Here is a 21,940-nt window from a genome sequence, read left to right on the forward strand (position 1 = left end):
AAGTCTCACTGCTCCTCCCCAACTCCAGTATTTTACAGTGTTCATTTTGAGCCTTCCTGTAGAGTAGAATACTGAGGCTACTTTAAGTTCTGAAGCTGTACTTGCTAAAGTCAGCAGGGACCTCTGAATAGCCTGATTGCTTGGTCACTCTTTAAACTATATTTTACCTCTCTCAGATCTTTGTCACTGGTAGTGATTTCCATTTCTTTGAAATGTCCGTCTCCATTGGCTTGCTGACATCTCTTAATTCTTGTACTATAACAGGATTCTTCACTTTCTGATGGCTTCTTAACAAGTTTGATATCTCTCAAGGTTCTGTCATTTACTTTCTACTTTCCTTTTATCTTCGCATTATGTACCTTCTTCCAAAGTGTCTTTTACCACTTATGGTTTGAAACACTAGTACTTATTTACTAATTTTCCCAGATTCTTTCCTTAAATCAAATCCATCTCTTAAGCTTTTGATCTGTATATTCAATTACCTTCTTTATCATATATCTACACTTAAATGTCTTATAGCCACTTCAGGTCAAAAGATTTAAAACTGAACTAATTATATTCCTGCCTCCCCTTTTTTTTCCCCCTTTTCTTCTCCTATGTTTTCTGTCCAAGTAAATGTTATTACCATGTACCAAAAACTTGTGAATCAACTATTTTCTCCCATGTCCCACATCTAGCCTGTTACCAAAACAAAAGCCTACTGGTTAAAAGCATGAGTCATTCTTGGTTTCAAAAATTTATGTGTAGGCTGGTCAGAATGCCCATCATTAAAAAGTCTACAAATAACAAATGCTGGAGAGAGTGTAGAGAAATTGAACCCTCCTACACTGTTGGTGGGAATGTAAGTTGGTGCAGCCACTATGGAGAACAGTATGGAGTTTCCTTTAAAAACTAAAAATAGAATTACTGTATAATCCAGCAATCTTACTTCTGGTCATATACCTGGACAAAACTCTAATTCAAAAAGAGGGTACCCCTGTGTTCATAGTGGCACTATTCACAAAAGCCAAAACATGGAAACATCCTATCCATTCATTGGTAGATGAATGAATAAAGAAGATGTGATACATGTATACAATGGAATACTACTCAGTGATAAAAGAGAACAAAATAATGCCATTTGCAGAAACATGAATACAACTAGAGATTATAATACTAAGTGAAATAAGTCAAAAAGAGAAAAACATGATATCACTTATATGTGGAATCTAAAATTATGGCACAGATGAACCTATATACAAAACAGAAACAGACTCACAGAGATTAGATTTGTGGTTGCCAAGAGGGAGAGGGGGAGGGAAAGAGATGAACTGTGACTTGGAGGTTGGTAAATGTAGACTATTTCATTTTGAATGGATATACGACAAGGTCTAGTTGTATAGCACTGGGAACTGTATCCAATCTCCTGGGATAAAACATAATGGAAAAGAATATTTTAAAAAAGAAGTGTCTGTGTGTATGTATAACTCAGTCACTATGCTATACAGCAGAGATTGGCACATTATAAATCAGCTGTATTTGGATTTTTAAAAGTTTGTGTGTTGGACCTTTCTAACACTTTAAAAACATTTATGGAAAAAAAATTTATGAAGAAATTTAGTATATGGAAGTATATGAAAAATGAACAACTCCAGTTAAAGAAGGGAGGTGTAGTGTTCCACCTACTTGGCCAGTTTCTTCCCCACCTGCTCAGTAAATATTGATGGAATTATTATCCTAAATTGCTTTACTACCTGTTTTATGACCTTGAATGTATCAGTCTCTCAATTATGTAATATAGGGGTTATACACTTTTCTGCCTAATTTAGCAGCATGGTTTTAGGATCAAAAGGACAGTGAATGCTATTTTTTAGATTTAAAACTTTATAGAAAGTTTTTATACAAGTTATACGTCCTCACATAGGCCTGTCTTCCAAACACCGTTACTTGGGGGGTTAGGTTTCAACATAAGAATTTGTGGGGTATACAAATATTCAGTCTGTAGCATCTTTTGACTTAAATGTAAAGATGTTTGAAAGACTTTGACTATATGAATAGTTATTTGTAACATTATTTTAAATGGTGAAACATTGGAAACAACCTGTAAGTCTAGCAATAGATGATTGCTTAAATAAAATCTGGTATGTCTGTTAATTGCTTGAATATTAACAACTATGATATCATAAATGAATATTTACTGACAGATTTTCAGTGTATTGAATGAAATGAACAGATATGTGACTTGATTAAAGCATACATGGTGATGTGAATGTATAGGCAGAGAAAATGGTATGAGTGACCTGTGCTGACCTATGTTAGTGTTAATCTCAAAATATTGGGATTTTTTTTGGTAAGGGAAAGGATATAGTTTCTTCTCCCTTTAATAATAATTCTTACCTATAAAAGTATCATCATTTATCTATCCTTTACCAAAACAAAGTCCATTAAGGTAATAATTGCTATAATTTGTACGTGTTACATGTACATACTGTCTGTTATGTGAGCTTCACAATTGTAAGCTGTGTGCAGTGTGTTCAGGCAAAGTTCCAGCACTCAGGCTTGACTCTGAGGAAGGGGTAGAGCTGCGTAGGAACAGTGAATATTTACAAATACTACATAAGATTTTTTAAACCCTTGATGTTTTCCCCTTTGTTGCCTGGAGAAGGAAATAAAGCTAACAGATAGATAGATGTCTTTTAGCATCTTTGTTTTCCTTACCATTTGGGATATTCTTACCAAAGGGTAATTTATTTGTTGAAAGTTAGTTTGTAATATAGGCTTTGACAGCACAGTATTTGATGAAATTATCTTGAGAGAGTCATTGCCTTTCTATTTGTATTATTTCAGAAGGCCCAAGTAGAACTGCTTGGAAATTACAAAGTAGTACTATTTACAGGTTCATGTAAAGAATTTATTTCTGAATGAATCAAATTATCCATTAATAAAACAGGCCAGAAGGTACAGCCTTATAAGAAGCACACACAGACTCACAATAATACTACTATACTTTCTTCAATCCCATGGCCCACAAATGTGATGTTCTAACCTTATAATTTTAAATTAATTTCTTATTCTATGATACTGTACTGTTTGTAGCTTGTGCCTTTTTTCCACCCACTCTCATGGTTTAAAGTTGTCTCTAATATTAAAATACTAATTATAATTTTAGCAGAACAATTCTCCTTAAAAAAGTGAATTTCACTTGCTAGTCCTTGAGTGTGTGTAAGAATAACAAGCATTAATAGTACGGGAGGGCAAAGTGTAAACATGAACAAAATTGATAATTACTATCACAAAATGATTACTAGTTATATAAGCCAGGTCTTGATCGTACAACTTGTAAGGTAAACAATGCATTAAGTTCAAGAATAGTGTTACAGTCTTACGGATGTGCTATGAAGGGTTAACTATTTTAGAGGCTTTTGTGGGGTTGGTGGTTCATTTTCTTATGATTGTATGATTTGAAGGGTAATCTTAAAATAAGAGTGTCTTAAGGTTTATGAGAGTTTTTTAAAAACACTTTCTTCAGCATGGAAATAAGAGTTTATGAAGAGTCATTTAAATTTGTTGTCTTTCAGAAATCGAGCTATAGCAGATTATCTTCGTTCAAATGGCTATGAAGAAGCATATTCAGTTTTTAAAAAGGAAGCTGAATTAGATATGGTATGTTTGACTTTTTACAGTTACTCATATAATTGATGAGTAGGTTTTATTGAAGTATCAGTAGTTAGCAGTCACCTCAGTTATTCAAAATCTTGTCATTTGTTATTATGGTTTTACTTGGCACTAAACTTGAAATTCACCCCCTGACACACACCTTCTTTGTATGATCAGATAATTTTAGTAATGTTTGGGCTTAGAGACTGAATGGTGTGTATGGCTTGAGCTTTTGTATTTGAGCCCTTTTTTCTTTCTTTCTTTTTTTTTTTTAAATCTACTTTTTTTTTTCTCTAGAATGAAGAATTAGATAAGAAATATGCTGGTCTTTTGGAAAAAAAATGGACATCTGTTATTAGATTACAAAAGAAGGTAACAAAATCTTTTTCTTTTAGTTGTATTCAGAGTATTATATTAAATATAAACTTTGAAAGTATCAACATAATAAATTTTTTTCTGCATTAGCAATTATGTTTAACCTTAAAAAAGATAAATAAAAATACATTTCTATGCATTATGCCATATACAGACCATTGCTGGTACATTGCTAACTTATGCAAACAGGAGTCCTGGCTGGGTTGAATGTAACACAGCCCTGACTTCAAGGAATTGGTACTGAAGAACCCATTTATACACTTAGATGGGAAGAACACATGGAACCAATATGATGCTAGGAAAAGAGCACTAAAATGTGCTCTTAGTTTCATTTTCTTCTCTGAGCTTTGATCTGCTAAGTGAGGGCAATAAGTAATATTCTGGTCCTAAAATTTGTACTTTAAGTAGGCAAAGTTAGAATGAATAATGTTGTTATAACATGATTTAATCCATAAAAAGCCCTTATTAGGAAAGTGCTTGGCACATAGATGTCAGTAATGTTAGCTTTTATTATGAATATTCTGGTTAACGGGTACAATATAAATGAAGTTTGGAAAGAATTTACTAAGGATGGGAGAATTAGAAGGGATAAAGGTAGGTTTCCTACTCTTCCTCAAGTTGTATCCAGCACCTTCCAAATTCTGCTTTGAGTTAAGGGGTTAAGACACAATTGTATTGAGTTTTTCTCGGTGTGCAGTTTTGTCACCCCACTAAGATTTTAATGATATGTACTACAGATAATTTTCAGTTAAATCTAACAAATGCTTTGTAAATTGCTAAAATTTTATTCTGCATATATGGATGCAAAATAAAGGCAGTTTTAAAAAATACCAGATATACAATTTTTATCATCTATCTGTATATAACTGCTGTGTGTTCCTTCTTAAGGTTATGGAATTAGAATCAAAGCTAAATGAAGCAAAAGAAGAATTTACGTCGGGTGGACCTCTTGGTCAAAAAAGAGACCCAAAAGAATGGATTCCCCGTCCACCAGAAAAATATGCATTGAGTGGTCATAGGAGTCCAGTCACTCGAGTCATTTTCCATCCTGTGTTCAGTGTTATGGTCTCTGCTTCAGAGGATGCTACAATTAAGGTAGTTTTTCTTTCAAAATTGAAAGATGTACAATAGGATAATTGTTAAAAGCAACTTTAAATGTTAATTTGAGAAAATTGGGTGTCATCAATTTAACATTGGACAATAATAGGTCACCTAGTGCTTGAATAACTTTTCTTCTTGAAGACTGGAAGTGTAAGTATTTGCCTTATTTATAAGCAGGAGGAGAGGGGGATGACTGAGGATGAGATGGTTGGATGGCATTACCGACTCAATGGACATGGGTTTGGGTGGACTCCAGGAGTTGGTGATGGACAGGGAGGCCTGGCGTGTTGCGGTTCATGGGGTCACAAAGAGTCGGACACAACTGAGCGACTGAACTGAACTGATAAAACTAGTAATTCAGGGGATGAATGTATTGTGCGAAAGAATTCAATAGAGGACTTTTTTAATAAGGAAAAAAGTTGTTTTTATAGTTTTCTTTGATTCAGACACAATACAGTGACAGTTGTATAAACCATGTACAGAAAGATGAGTAAAGCATGGTTTTAAAATTTTAAGTAGGTTTCTCTATCTAAAGATTATTTCAGATTTAGTTGTAGATTTTAACTTTCATTTGTAGAGGTATAGCTAAGAAAATGTGAGTAGATTGCCAAGATTGTATTTATCATATAGCAACAGTCAGCATATAATGCTGGCATGACTTAAATGTATGTAGTTAACCCATTCTTCAAATTAAACAGGTTGTATGTTTTCCTTTTGTGGTTGCTTTAGTTTCTAAATCAGTGGCCTCCTTTCTTTCTGTGGGCTGGTGATCGATGGGGCATGCTGCCAAGTGATTTGAAGAGAGTCTTATATACATATTTGCATTACATATTTCTGTAGGCTGAGATGACTACCTATCTAATACACTAATATATTATCTTTCAAATTATGTTGACATGTATTTAATTCATTAACTTTATGATAGTCTTGTCTACTTAAAACTGCACTCCTGTCATGAAGCATGGGGTTAAGATAGGCTTGTCAAATAGATGGAAAGCTCAGTCTTAACCTTTGATTTTGCAGCAGTGGTATAAAAACATAAACAAAACTGCTAAGGTGCCATCTATTGGGTCAACTTTAAAATATTACAAATGGAAGTTTTAGAAGCTTGATATATAACCATAACACATATCTCAACGACTACTAAAATTCTCTCTTCTATTTAGTCTTTATTTAATGTGTATACATGGCTGTTTTGTTAATGACAAGCATTTGTAGTTTTTATTTCCTTTTTTGATTAAACTTATTTTAGAAATACTTTTCTTTGTTTCTAATGAAATCATCATTTTTTTTGTCATTTTTAATTGCATCATTTAAATTTCTGAAACATTATTTCTGGTTGTCACTTAGAATTAGTTCTTAAATATTAAGAAAAATAAACAGCAAACAAAACTGAAAAAATATCTTCAATTAGTAAAGCAGAGGACGGATTGCCAACTTTATAGAATTCAAACAAGTATGATAAACAGTAACATCTCAATAGAAAAAGTGGACTATAGGACATGAACAGGTAATTCATAGAGGAAGGAAAAATAACCAACAATAGAGCTTTGGCCTCATTACTAATAGTAGACAATGTTGGTCACTCAGTCATGTCCAACTCTTTGCGACCTCGTGGATTGTAGCCCTCCAGGCTCCTCTGTCCATGGAATTCTCAGTAGAACCAAGAATAGAGCTTTGGCCTCATCACTTAGAGTAGAAGAAATGTAAATTAAAATACATGTCAAATCTAGCAAGCTATTTTCGTTTTACTTTTTTACTTATTTTTTTATTTTATTTCTATTTTTGTCTGTGCTGGGTGGTCATTGCTGTGCTGGCTTTTCTTTAGTTGTGGCAAACAGGAGGTACCCTCTAGTTGCGGGCATTGTGTGGGCTTCTCATTGTGATGGCTTTTCTTGCTGTGGAGTGCAGGTTGCAGTGGTTGTGGCGTGTGTGCTCAATAGTTGCACCTCCCAGGCTCTAGAGCACAGGCTAGTTGGCGCACGGACTTAGTTGGCTCCACACCCTGTGGAATCTTCCTGGATCAGGGATCAAACCTGTGTCTTTTGCATTGGCAGGTGTATTCTTGACAACTGAGCCACCAGGGAAGCCCCCAATATTTTACTTTTTAAATGAGAGTTCCCAGTTGTGGTAAGAATTTGATGAAGCAAAAAAAAAAAAAAAAAGAATTTGATGAAGCAGGCATTGTCATTACATTTGATACAGTCTTACAAGAGAACAATTTTAGCAGAATATATGAAGGGCTAAAAAACTTAGTTTTTGACTCAAAATTCTTTTTCAACCATCACTGTCTGACCTAAGTTTTGCAGAATGAGGATGGATATTTTTCAATATTCAAAAGTTTTCACTATAACGTTTTCTACAGTAATGAAAAAAATTTCCTTTTTGTTTAGAAAATAATAGGAATTAGTTCTAAAAGAACGTTTGCTAAAAGTTTTTAATGGCATGGAAAAATTCTTACGCTAAGACACAAAGGGAAAATTGGGTTAATGAAGTATACACAGTCACTGTACTTTTTTTAAAAAAAAAAGCATAGAAAAAACAGAAAAATCATACCATTGGTAGGATAGTGGATATTTTTATTGCCTTTATATCAGTACATTACAGATTTTTTTATCATGAGCATTTATTTTATAATCATACAAAAGGTAAATATTCAGTAGAGAAAAAGTTGATTATCTTTAATTCCTGACATTTATAAACACTACATTACCGTGTTTGCTTACCATTTATGAAGATACATGGTTCTGGGTATATTTATTAATATTTTAGAGGAAGATGCTTCAGTGTTCTTTAATGAATTCATGGAAACAAAGTTAACTGAAATGAAAGTGAACTTCAAGGTCACACCTTACCGTTCAGAATGTAAAGTATTCACCTGAACTCTTGGTGTTGAAACAATTAGATATCAAAATGGGTAAAGATAATACAAAAAAAAAAACCTGTAGACTGATACAGTAACATTCATGAACATAAATGCAAAATCCTTAACAAATTACAAGCAAATTGAATCCAGCAGTTCATAAACGGGGTAATTAGTATGTCATAACCAAGTAGGGTTCATCCCCAAATGCAAGATTGGTTCTATATTTAAAAATTAATTGGTGTGATATACCATATCAGTTAAAAAAACATAATAGGTTCAGGAAAAGCATGATAAAAACTCTCAACAAGCTAGGGAGGGAGCTTCCATAGCCTGATAAAAGGTAAAGGTATCTGGTAAACCCACAGTGGACTAAATATTAATACTTAATGGTGGAAAGCAGTTCTTCCCCCTCGAGTCCAGGGATCAATGACCACTTAAATCCACCTTTGTATTAGAGTGCCTAGCTGGTGCAGTAGAGAAGAAATAAAAGGCATACAGATTGGAAAGGAAGAAATATTACCTGCAAATGTTACTTGCAGATAACATGATTTTCTGTGTAGAAAATTCCAAGGATTCTTCAGAAATTTGCTAGAACTATGACTGAATTTAAGCAGAATGCCAAGATACAAGGTCAATATGTGAAAAGTGGTTATTTCTATAAACTGGAATAATTGAAAATTGAAATTCTAAAATGCCATGATAAAAACCCCTCCAGAATAGTTAAGAACACATTAAAAAAAAAAAAAAAAGAATACATTAACAAACTGTGAAAAAAGCTAAACATACAGTAATCACTCCCATGTGGAAGTAGTTGAACATTTAAATGGTAAAATTTTTTTATATGTTTATTTTGGGGAGGATACATAAATTTTCTATAAGAGAAATGTTTTTAGAGGATATTTTTGTGTGCTTTTTTTTTTTGCATTTTTGTAATTTTGTGTTTTTTTATGTAACATTGTATACATGCCATAGATTCCTTACAGTAGCAAATTTTATATCTCTGTGGCAATTTCCCTAATATTGGATGTTTAAATTGTTTCTAGATTTCAAAATGCATTTTCTAAGTTTCTTTAAATTGGTTGAAATACACCCTATCCCAGATACATTTTATTATGGTAAGAATGGAATTAGCCATTTGATTTTATGGTAAGAATGGAATCAGCCATTTGATTTTAGAGCACGTACGTAATTATTGTTAGTTACAGACTTAAGACTAGCCTTTGACCACCAGAATAGAAGTTCAGTGTGTTCTTGAGATGTGTTTATAATAATTATTATTCTTGATAGTTCATTATTTTCATCATCTTAGAAAAATTACCTTTAAAAATGTGACTGTGGCTCAGTGCTTTTACATCAAAATGACCATATGCTTCTGTTAATCTGCTATTTAAAGACAGTTAACATCTTGTAAAGTCTTTCTTTGGCTTCTTAGCTGTCTGAGCTCTGCTTGTCTAGTAGAATTGGGTATTCCTTTATCATTCCACTCATATTCTACATATAAATTCATGTCATAGGCTCATGAAATTTTTTTTTTTCTTCTTTTGGTACTTATATTACTTTTTAACCTGTCTGTCGCCTGCTGTCAGGCTGAGACGGGACTCTGTTCTGTGGCAGTCACTAGCATGATTAGATATATGGTGGATGCTTAATAAATGTGTTTTTAAAGGTTTATTTAATAATCGTTTTTCTCTGTAGAGAAAAGACCAGTTTATGCTTGAAGATGTGATGATTCTAAGACAGTTATCTTGTTACTTGCTCGGTTAGTCAGTAAAGTGCCAGACTGGCATGCCGAGTGCAAATGTGAACTGAGAAAGGAATGATGTGATGCTAACCGATTTTCTGTTCACTTGACAGGTGTGGGATTATGAGACTGGAGATTTTGAACGAACTCTTAAGGGGCATACAGACTCTGTACAGGATATTTCATTCGACCACAGTGGCAAGCTTCTGGCTTCATGTTCTGCAGACATGACCATTAAGCTATGGGATTTTCAGGGCTTTGAATGCATCAGAACCATGCATGGTAAGGCGTAGCATTTTGATACTGGTTTCTAACATAGTACTGCAGGGGGAAGAAGGATAATGGTTTCTAACATAGTACTGCAGCGGGGAGAAGGATAAGGTTTCTAACAATGTGCAGGTTCCCTTCATTCAGTCCTTACTGTGTCAGTGGGGGAGCATATGATATAGATAATCCATGGATCGTCATGGTCATTGAGAGTTGTCTGTTTTGAGGTTTTAAGTATCTCTTCGTGCTTGCGTGCTCAGTCACTGTAGTTGTGTCCGAGTCTCTTCGACCCTGTGGACTGGAGCCCACCAGGCTTCTCTGTCCATGGGATTCTCCAGGCAAAAATACTGGAATAGGTTGCCATTTCCTTCTCTAGGAGATCTTCCCAACCCAGGGATTGAATCTGAGTCTTCTGTGTCTGCTATATGGCAGGTGAATTCTTTACCACTGAGCCACTGGGGAAGTGTCTCTTATGGTTATAAAATAGTTACTTTCACAAATATTTTTGGATGAGAAAAACTGCTAGGGCATCTATCCGTTCTTGAGAAAAAGAGAAAATGAAGTTACTGAGGTTGTTAATTTCTTTTTGTTTTTTCATTTTTCTCAATTGGGAAACTGAATTTAGAGAGTAGATACAGTAAAAGCTGGAACCCAGGTTCCCTTGTTCACTTTTTAATATCCCACATAGACTGTAGTCTCATTGTTACCTTCTCCTTGTCCTGGAGACTATTTTCTGAAGCAGTTTGGCTTTCTGGAAAGAGCATGGGCTTTGAAATCAGATACCTGGATTCTGAGTCCTACTTGTTTACTTATGGCGTTAGGAAATTTTAACCTCTTTAATCTGTAAGATTAATAAAACTTAAGTATTGAATTAAGAATTGAAGCCATAAGACTTGTGAAGATAATGAGATTGTATGCTTGAATCATCTGGTTTAGTACCTGGTACATAGGAGGTGGTCACTAAATAAGGATTTTTGTTGTTTTTTAAAACATGATGAAATAAGGATGTTTGGATTTTATATAAGGAACACATACTGTGTTAATAATAAACTGTTTTTAAATAGATTATCCAGTGATGTTAGCACATGAGAAAGCTATGCAATTACATAGACGGTGTAATTTGAATAGTATGCCCCCCACTCCCCAGTTTAAGTGCATTAGAGAAGTTTACCAGTTAAAGGAGTTTTATTGAATCCCTTTGTAAAATCTGTGTTTGTTTTGTTAGGTAGCCTGTATCTTATTGCTCTGACTTAAAGAGTTCTTTCCAGTCATTGTATATTCCTTTACATGATGTGATACTTAAGAGAATATTCTGGGGCTTTTTTGCCATAGGATAGCTAACTAGCATTATGAATAATGTTTTTTTTTTTTGTTGTTGTTCCTGTGCACATCAATACAAAAAACAAAGCTTTCAACCACTAGTTTCTACATAGAACCAAATGCCCATTTTTCTTATTCATTCTGTTCGTCTCTGTAAATCTCATTTCTATTTTATATCTTAGAATAGCAACCGTGGAAATTTTTGTTTTGTTTGTTTTTTAGTGCTCAAAAACATCCGGTGTATTAATATATTCAAATGCTGATGGCACTGATTACTTGTGATTTTAACACATTATTGGCTGGGGGTGGGTTTTGCAGAAATGAACACCCTATGGTGTTAATACGTATCCAGGCAATAACGTGTTAAAACAGTTGTGCAGGTGGAAATGTAAATTGAGCTGGCTACTTATTTCATTGTGAATTGTTTTATTAAGTTACTAATTCCTTAACATTCCATTGCGTTTTTGTGTAAATCCAAGTTTCTTATCAAATTTATATGAACTCCATTGTATTTAAAGTAGCTGTGTGATACTTGAAATCCTGTGATGAAATCTCATGGTAAATTAAGGTTTAATTGCTCTTGGTGATATATTGCTCAATACATTAACTGTGTTTTGTGTTTTAGGCCATGACCACAATGTTTCTTCAGTAGCCATCATGCCCAATGGAGATCATATAGTATCTGCCTCAAGGGATAAAACTATAAAAATGTGGGAAGTGCAAACTGGGTAAGTAGATTTAGTTGAAAACGCATCAGCTTAAAGAAATAATATACAACAAAACTATGTTCTGATTGTTCTAGTAAATTTGGCTGTAACCTAGAATGATTACCATGACAGAACATTTTAAAACTTAAGTTTTAATCTCTAAATGTCTACCCAAAAGGAACAGAGAAATTATGGAAGAAACTCTATATCCTTGAGAGCCATTTTCTGTGTAATGGCTTATTTTCTCTGTGGTCTTCTTTTAGGTGATCTCTGTGAGTTGAATTAAAATGTAAATAACATTTGTGCAGGTATGCCCCATTAGGCTTAATTTGGTTGTGCTTAGAATTACATGACTGTTACAATAAAACCTTAACCTACTGGTTTTGTCCAGATTAGTAAGAGCATGCCTTTTCCCCAATATGGCTAGAAATACTTTTGTTAGGTTTACTGTGTGTGCTTAGTTAAAAGATTATATTTCTCTCTATTTTTTTTCCTTCTAGATTTTGATTTGGTTAGCTCTTTAATGATACTTCCATCAGCTTATTTTAATTGATGTTTGACTTTCCAGCCTGTCTCCCTCTTTTATTAACCAGGAATGTACGTGTATTCTGTTGACTTGCATATGATGCCAGTTCTCTTCGTTCCAGTGCATAGCTAGTTTTGTATCGCTTCTGGGAAGGGTCCCAGTGATTGCTGTTCACAGTGTAAATTATCATGTATTTTTTACAGCTACTGTGTGAAGACATTCACAGGACATAGAGAATGGGTACGTATGGTGCGGCCAAATCAAGACGGCACTCTGATAGCCAGCTGTTCCAATGACCAGACTGTGCGTGTGTGGGTCGTAGCAACAAAGGAATGCAAGGCTGAGCTTCGAGAACACGAGCATGTGGTAGAATGCATTTCCTGGGCTCCCGAAAGCTCATATTCTTCCATCTCTGAAGCAACAGGATCTGAGGTACTGTATGATTTGTGTTATTTCATGATTTTGTGGCTGTTATTACTTGAGAACCTTAAATGACCTTCCCCGAGTCTCTCTTTTATGCACTTAACGCATTATAAAATCTGCATCCAGAATTCTGAGTCTTGAGATTCTTTTCAACCTGCAGATAGATGTGTTTATATTTTTTAACCAGTGGTTATTGTTGCTGTCAGTTGACCCTTGATGTGTGCTAGGGTTAGGGTAAGTGAAGTGGTCATTTAAATTAATCATAAATTAATTATAATTGTCCCTGTTTTAAGAGTATACCAATACAAAATAAAACTTATGGGAGAAGTTAAAGCCACCTTCTAGGAGAATAGCTTTTCTCAGGACTTCAGTGGTGGTCCAATGGTTAAAAGACTCAGCTTCCTGATCAGGGAACTGAGATCCCACATGCCATGTGGCATGGCCAAAAAGTGAAAACAAGAATAGCATTTGTTTTAAATGAAGAATATTTCATATGGAGTCCTCTGACGTTCTTGATCATTTGTGCTCCTCATGATTTCATTCTTTGTAATTAATACTTTTAAAATTACAGAATAATTATTTCTGTAAATAAGTTGTATGAGCCAAAATTGACATTTATTTTTTATGGCGACATTCCTATTGTGGGTTTTTTTTTTTTTTTTTAAATAAATGAAGACTATCACCCTCACCTACCCCCACCAGTAATTTTTCAAAATGAAGCTTTTTGGGTAATCTCTTCCTAATTGGCTGGCTAGTTGTATTTTCAGGTTTTTGTTTTTTTTTTCTTTTTACTGCCACCTGGTGGTGGTTACTTAGGACGTCATAGATTCATTGCGGCTGGGACAGTAATAGTCTGTATCCACCTCTTTGTGACCTCGGATGAATAAGTCCTGGATATCTAATGTACAGCATGGTGACTGTAGTTAACAGTACTGTATTGTATACTTGAAATTTGCTGAGAGGGTACATCTTTAGTGTTCTTTTCACAGAACACACACAAATGTGGTAATTTGAGGTGATGATTGTGTTGATTAGCTTGATTGTAGTAATCATTTGTATACATAGCTCAGAACATAAGTGGTATGCCTAAAATACACATAGTTTTTTATCAAAATATGCTTTTTTACAAAATTAGAAATACAGATCATTGTTGGGTAGTTGTCATTTAAGTCACCTAACTTCTTGCCCAGGAAATTTGATTTTATATGTTTTCTATAGACTAAAAAAAGTGGCAAACCTGGACCATTCTTACTGTCCGGATCCAGGGACAAGACTATCAAGATGTGGGATGTCAGTACTGGCATGTGCCTTATGACCCTGGTGAGTTTGCATAATTTCACTGCTGCTTTCGCATTTTTACTCTGTGCATATCTTTTGGGGTCAGGTGCCTTGTGATTTCCTAGTAAATCTCAATTATTTGAAGTTCTAAAATAACTTCTTTATAAAGATACTTTTGGTTAAGAGCATCATTACAGTGATATGGAGGTTATTTCTATAGAATATTACATTATACAGTGGATCTGCAAAGCCAGTCAGTGCTAGGAGGGAGATTCTAGCCATTATATCTCTAAAATTATGTAATATCTCCTATGAAATATGTTGAAAACAAATATTACAGACTCGTTTATATTTTTTGAAACTGTGCTTCTTGATCTCATTATATTTACTTTTAAAATGAATCCTTTTAACTTACTATCTATTCTCATGTTCCAGTTTTATTTGGTTATTTTAAGCATTCAGACATGAACAGTATTAGCTGTGGGACTTGGAGATCTTTATTTCATGTAGGAGCCTATTTCATCTAGATTTTAGTATGAGGATATATAAATTACAAGAAGATATTATGGACTTTCTTGCTTGCCTTCAGGAGTTCTGAGGGCGTCCATGGACATTAAATCCAGTGGCAGCTTTTATAATTTGGCATGAATATTTGTTTAGAGGTTCTTTAGGTGTTAATTGTATCTTGAAGCGGCTGTCTGTCTATGGGATATGGTAGACACATATGGAAGTATCGTCAGGAACTGATTGGCATTCTTAGAATGCTAGATTTCTAATTAAAAAAAATAGATAGGCAGTATATTTTAAAAAGAAGAACTGATTAGAAAATTAAACTTTCCTCTTAGTATTCTGAGCTGAGTTCAAATATACTATGTTGCTGTTTGAAAACATGATCTACATTTAAAAATCAGAAAGCACGTGCTCTCTTCTTCTGGAACAACACAGGTCACCATTAATTTCCCTGGAGGTTTCTGCCTCCTGTTTTTCAACTGAAAGAGATTCTTTTTTCCTGCTTTATTTTGGTGTGGCTCCAAGAAACGTTTTTTGATTTTTATTGAATCTTCTGTAACTCTAGTGATTGGTGGGTGGCTTTCAGAGATCACTGTAATATAACAAAGTGTTTTAAATAAGAACAAAGAAGGAAAAGTAAACCGAAGACAAAGATGTATCGCCTTGGTCATTTTTTTCTTTTTTAACTGTTTGCTCTTTTTGGGTGTTCTTTTATAAAAGCAGTATAGTTTATTTACATTGTAGAAAATTTGAGAAATAAACAGATAAAGGAAAGAAAATAGAAGAAAATCACCCTCAGATCACTTTACCGTACCTACTAATAACTACCAAGTATATTTGATTAGAGCTGTCCATTAGAATTTTGTGTGTTGATGTGCTGCGTATGCACTGTCCAGCATGGTAGCAACTAGCTACAGACAACTATTGAGCATTTGAAATGTGGCTAGTGAGACTGAAAAACTGAATTGTTTAATGCTAGTTTATATTTAAATAGCCATACATGGCTAATGGCTATCCTGTTGGACTGGACTACTCTAAACTCTCTTCTTAAATTACTATGTTAAAAAAAAAAATTACTATGTAGATGAATATGGTGGCTTTTTAAAAACATGTGAACATGGTATACTATACATACTGCTTTGCAGTAGACTTTTAACTTAGAAGGTATGTGGCATTTGCTCATGTTGTTAGATATACTTAGTACATACAGTGCTTTGTTGAACATCTTTGTTAACTAATTAGTCACCTTACACATTTTTAATTATTTCTTAGGATAAATTGTAAGAAATGAAACTGCTGGACAGGGGATATAGGTAGATGAATGGATGAATAAAGATACGCAATAAATACCTACATATCCTTCATCTAGAGTTGCCAGTTGTCAGCATTCTCTTTTCTCCATATGTGTATTGTAGATTTTGCTGAACAGTTTGAAAGTTACCTGTAGACACCATGACACTTGACCTCAAATATTTTAACATGTATTTCCTAAAGTATATTTTATAAAACCTTAATAAAGTTGCTACACTGAAGAAATTTAATACATTATATATTTAAATTTTCTCTAGTTACCCTAGTAGTAACCCTAAAATACTTTATAAGTATTTTAGCCACTGTCCAGGAACTAGTTAAGTATTATATGTGTTGCATTTACTGGTCATATCTTGTTAGTTTCCAATTTCCTTTAATCTAGAAGGATTCCCTAGACTTTTTTCCCCCTTTTGCCTTTATGGCATTGACGTTTTTAGTGCATGTAGTTTCAATCTATTTTCATAGATGCTGTTTAAACTATTTATCCCTTTATTAAGTCATACAACTTTTTGTTTTTAAGGTGGGTCATGATAACTGGGTACGTGGAGTTCTGTTCCATTCTGGGGGGAAGTTTATTTTGAGTTGCGCTGATGACAAGACCCTGCGTGTGTGGGATTACAAGAACAAACGATGCATGAAGACCCTCAATGCGCATGAACACTTTGTTACCTCCTTGGGTATGTACGAGTTACGTGGTTTCTGAGCAGTTAGGTTTTGGAGTGCCAGACCTAACAGTTTAATCTGACCCTGTGGATGTTTCCAGGTAAGAAATGAAGATGGGCTTTCAGGGCAGAATAGAGAAGACAGGTTAAAGACCTTATGGATTCCTACTGTTTGTTTGAAATTCTCCTTTCCTTAACTCTCTCCATCATCAGCCTTATAATAAAACAATTACTTTCTCCATTGCACAACATTGGTTTTGGAAACTAGAATTATGAAGAGGATGCTTACTGACCACTCTGAAGGGTAATTTTTCTTCCCTTCTAGTTTGTAAGTTTCTCAAAGGAAATCTTAACCTTTTTCCTCTGGCATGTATATACTCCCATGTACTGGGAACTCAGAGAATTGTATTTACACTCAATAAACATCCTCAATATCATCTGGACCTGAACTTAGAATTTAAGATAGTAAATATAATACACTAGGGTATTATGGATCTAATAATGAAGATGGAGCAGTAGAATAGGGCTAATGCTTAAACCTTACAGAATTGTTGGGAGGATTAAACATGAATATAAAGCATTAATACTAAGCCTTGAGCATAGTAAGTGTTCAGTAAATAGCTGCATTGAGGCTGTCCCTGCTGTTAGAATTCAGTGGTTTATTCAACCTCAGTTGGAAAGAGGATAGTGGGGGAGGTATTTTTTTTCAGAGATTTAATATAGGATTTCATTGTTTCAGTTTCCCTTACCTAGTTGGTAAGCTTGCGATGTATCTGCTTGGGGTGGATGTGTGGCTGAATAGAAGAAAAAATGGGTATTCCTGGCATTTGAATGTGTTATTTTGTGCCTTATTAAACATTGTCTGTGGCTCAATCTGATTTTAAAGTAAGCCTTTTCTTTTTTTTTCAGATTTCCATAAGACGGCCCCATATGTGGTTACTGGCAGTGTAGATCAAACAGTAAAGGTGTGGGAGTGTCGTTGATTGAGTCTCATTTGGCCCCTCCTCCCTTTTTTCCTCTGGATGCACTCTGATGATACCATGGTTACCCCATCGAGCTCTGTTTAAATAAATATTGTCCTTTCATGTAAATTATTCTGGATGTAGATTGAGCTTATTAAATGTTACACACAAAGTATTCATGCATGGTGAATCCAAATTGTATACTGTAAATTTACATACGTTGTCTAGAAGTACCATAGGGTTTAAAACCTGGGCTGGCATTGGTCACACCAGGCCTAAGAAGGCAGAAGTTGAATAAATTGAACTAGGGCACTAAACTGAATAGTTGACAGTGTCATTTTATGTTGGATTATTAATTCCTGTTTTTCTTTCTGCTGTCTGTTGGTGCCTGACTTGATGGCCTCATTTGGGGGAAAGTGGTGGTTTATTAGGGCTTTTTCTGAAATGTGTATCTATGTAACATCACTTAAGTGTGCTTAATAAATCTTCTTTAAGGATGTTAGATAATAAGGCTACAATTCAAAATCTTCTGAACCATCTGTGTAATTAATGGGGATTACATATTGGAATTTTTGTCATGACACATTTGCCAAATCAATGGGATACATTTGTTTTGGCAGCCTATCAAGCAAAGGCTAGTGGTATATTTATGTAAGAAAATGACTGTAAATCTGAAATAAGAAAAATCTCAGCAACTAATAACAAATCATTTATTTCATTTGGGTCTTACTGCTTTGTAAACAGGTTAAAAAAAACACTGTAATACTCTAAGCTTCTCTTTTTCCACACTAGACACACTTCTAGTTGTATTCTCCATACTATTAGACTGTATAGTGATGTGATTCCCAAGTAGATTTTAATCTTCCCATTGAGTGTGTCATGGTACAAATCACTATTTGTTTTTGATGTTTTTTAGGGATGTGCAATGTGCATAACATAATGACAAAGAAATACTGAAAAGGTTATGTTTGCCCATTTTAAGGGAGTGGGAGAAATACAGCAGTTTGTTCTTCAACATGAATCTGATAGCGATTTGAACTGTGTTTTACAAGTTTATTAAAAAAGACAGGGTTTAATGGAGCGTGCATAAAAATGTACTGTGTTTTCACCTTTTGTTTATATATAAATGTTTATGAGTATATAGGCCTATCTATAAGTGGATAAGTCTGTATATGTATATATATATATCACACACACATACAACCTCCATGTCCTTGGGTCCTGGGTTTTTGAAGAAGTGCTAAAACATATAAATAGAATAAATCTTGCTGTGGAAATACCATGCTTTAGAACAAATCCTTTTTGATCTTAACGCTTCTGAAAACTAGGTCTGACTCTGTGGGAATTTTTCCCAGCTAAAGAAAATCACTTCCATTATCACCCCCACCCCCAATTTGGCTGTTGAGCATTTTACACATCCCTGATATGTTGTATATTGTGATCCAAAGTCACTACAAGTAGGTTTAAGAGAATTTTTATCTGTGACTTTGGAAACAATATTCCATTGCAGATTAATAAATAATCCCACTGCTTAGCTAACCAACATTTTTTAAAGAAGGTCATTTGAAAAGTTAACAGAACAATGAAATAACAAAGTTTAACAAAGAAATTTATCTTGGATTGCATTTATCCATTTACACATGATTTTTTTTTAATATTCTTTTTAGTATTCAGTGGAAATTTGGTTCCTGAAAAAGACAAAGGGTTAGAGTTAATGTCCTGTAGATACACACCCAGAGAATAGGCCATATATTTACTAGAAGCAGCTTTATGTCTAGCTTTTGTCTTTTTGTTTGTTGGCTTGTTTTTAATTCCTGAGAGATGTCTCTGGAAGGAAAAGTGTTTTAAAAACTAATGACTATTTTTGAGGACAAAAATGACAACTTAAGCTAATTTCTTAAATACAGTAGGATAACTTTCAGGACAATATTGCCTCACAACCCTGCTCACATTGAGAAGTCTGTTTTTCGTTTCCTCTTAGCTGTTCTGACTGGATTTTTCTACAGAAGCTATGGAAGATTATCTTTGTTCTCGTTTGCTGCTATTTCCTGTCCTACTTTAAGAAATATAAATACATAGAAATGGTGCATCTTTAACATTTGTTTGTACATGTATAAATGTCTTGTATTTTAATTCGTTTTTAGCATGTAGCAACACGAATTGTTCAAGGGTAAGCCACAACATCTAGAAATCACTCCTAGATACGAACAATAAAGGAAAAAAAAAATGGTACCGATTTAGGAGGAAACAAAGCCGCTGTCGCTGGGTTTTCTGTGCAGCCTGCAGTGACTTCCACTGACACATGAGGAGAAACTGTCACTGTAAACCAAGTCATCCTTGTTGGGAGAGTGCCACAGCCTGCTGCTTAGTTGAGTTACCAGACATCCTCCACTTCCGAAGCAGCGAACGTCGAATCTCAGGGATGGTCCTCAACTGGATCCAAGTGTAAAGAGCCCTGTCTGAATAATGAGGGAGGGGGAGAGTGATCCATCCACAATCCGGAAGCAGATTTGCAGAGGTTTCCTGCGCTGTTGTTTGACACTGCCCTGTTGATGCCCTTTCTTCCTGTTTCCTGTTTTCTCTGTCTGCTGTCTAACCCTGTGCCTTGCCTGGGATAAGTACAATGATGAGGTTACTGGTTTGGATTGTAAGGAGAGGAATTTATTAACTGGTTTAGAGGTTCACTGCTGCTTTGTCACTTTCTCAAATTGGCCACTTATTTAAGAAATAAAAAGCTGGTAGAACTGCATCCTCCAATGATGATTGACCTTTTGTGTGTGTGAAAAACAGACATTCCAGTGCCACCCTGACATAACGTGCCCAAGACGCGCTGGCCGCGCTCCTGACAGCGCGAGCCACGGAAGCTGGTTGTAGACATGGCTTGGAGAATAGTTGCTTCTTGACTTGGCATCTTGCACTTTAGTAGGAGACTGAGACTGTCCTGTTCTGTCCATTGTGGTGTGACCAGTTGTGTGCCCGGAGCACTGCTGCAGAACTCACTAGTGTTAGCACGCCGTCCGGGCTGTGGGCACTCGCTGTAGTCTCTGGAAGCTTTGGCTCTAGGTCACCAAGCCCGGTCTCCTTAGTGTCAGTGCCCTGCTCTCGTTTGCCTCTCTCTGTTTCTGTGTGAACTTCCAGATAATATCACTCATTAAATAGTTTTTTTTTTAATTTATTTAAAGAAAAACTATTTAGAAGAATATTTCGTTTTGTTGACAGTGGTGGCTTGATAATCCTTAAGCAACTGAAAGTAAAATTGTCGAAGGAAAGAGCACTGAAAAGATATTCTGTCCAGCTGTATATAAGTCCAGTGTGTTAACTAATCTAGATGATGCAAAGAAGAATCACCTGGTAGAGAAGCAACATGTACAAATCAGTGAAAAAGGTTTCAGTTTTTTTCAGTGGGGTGGGGGGAGGGCAAGCTGGATTTACAAGTCACGACTGGACTGAACTGGCCTTTTAATCTTTCCACTCTATCATGTAAGTAGCTGCTTTCTTGTCCTGCCTATCCTTCAGGCGTCCCTAAAGCTCACTCTGAAGATGGTAGAAACAAACACACAATCTTCGAGGTTAGAAGTTGATCCTGACACTGACATGAAGGCGAACGTTGATTTCATGCAAACGAACAGTTACAGAGGTGGTGATTGGAGAAAACCGTTCCCCAGATTGTAAGAGTTAACTGAAGATATTGACACAATTAAAAAAATCAGTAAAGGAATGTATATAATATTGCTCTTGTGTTTTACAGTAAGATTTGTTGCTCTCAGACTGTGTAAAACAAGATTTATTCATGTTTTCTGCATATTAAAAAAATCTTATTGTACCAATTGGTAAACTATTAAATGCCTATAAAACTAGATGTGATTTTTATTTTTCCGGTCTTTTTGTGCACAGATTCAAAACCTTTTAAATTGAGTCCTAATAGGAAGCAGGGTTGTGTTCAGCACCAGTCATAGAGTAAGAAGCAAGTTGCTGGCAGGGCAGCAGGGCCTTACCTCAGGACAGGGCCAGCGCTGCCTTTGCTGCCTCTGCTGTGGGAGGGAGCTAGGAGTACAGCTGCAGCGGCTCCCGCAACCCACTGGGTCGAGCAGTTTCAGACCGTTTTCTAAGGCTCTGCCCTTCCCTCCAGCAGCTATTTCTGACAGTGGCTACAGCTGAGGCCAGGAAGGACATTTTACAACCCGCTTGCAAGGATTTGGTCCTCAAGTGGCGGTCAGCACCCCCGGGGAGAAGTGACTCAACTGCTTTTTGTCTT

General features: G+C 35.2%; 1 protein-coding gene across 2 annotated transcripts in view; it reads left to right on the plus strand.

The window, feature by feature from the left end:
• Window positions 1-21,542, plus strand: part of PAFAH1B1 (platelet activating factor acetylhydrolase 1b regulatory subunit 1) — a 66,469-nt gene extending 44,927 nt beyond the window's left edge. For both annotated transcript variants that reach the window (XM_061143102.1, XM_061143101.1), the window contains 9 exons: window positions 3,558-3,642; window positions 3,934-4,008; window positions 4,900-5,106; window positions 9,833-10,001; window positions 11,932-12,034; window positions 12,743-12,971; window positions 14,181-14,282; window positions 16,582-16,738; window positions 17,633-21,542. In XM_061143102.1, the coding sequence (XP_060999085.1) occupies window positions 3,558-3,642; window positions 3,934-4,008; window positions 4,900-5,106; window positions 9,833-10,001; window positions 11,932-12,034; window positions 12,743-12,971; window positions 14,181-14,282; window positions 16,582-16,738; window positions 17,633-17,706 (1,201 nt within the window). In that variant the 3' untranslated portion in view covers window positions 17,707-21,542. The remainder of the gene's footprint in view (window positions 1-3,557; window positions 3,643-3,933; window positions 4,009-4,899; window positions 5,107-9,832; window positions 10,002-11,931; window positions 12,035-12,742; window positions 12,972-14,180; window positions 14,283-16,581; window positions 16,739-17,632) is intronic.
• Window positions 21,543-21,940: the final 398 nt, after the last annotated feature.

The sequence above is a fragment of the Dama dama genome, chromosome 5 (genome assembly GCF_033118175.1).
Source record: "Dama dama isolate Ldn47 chromosome 5, ASM3311817v1, whole genome shotgun sequence".
Lineage (NCBI taxonomy): Eukaryota > Metazoa > Chordata > Mammalia > Artiodactyla > Cervidae > Dama > Dama dama.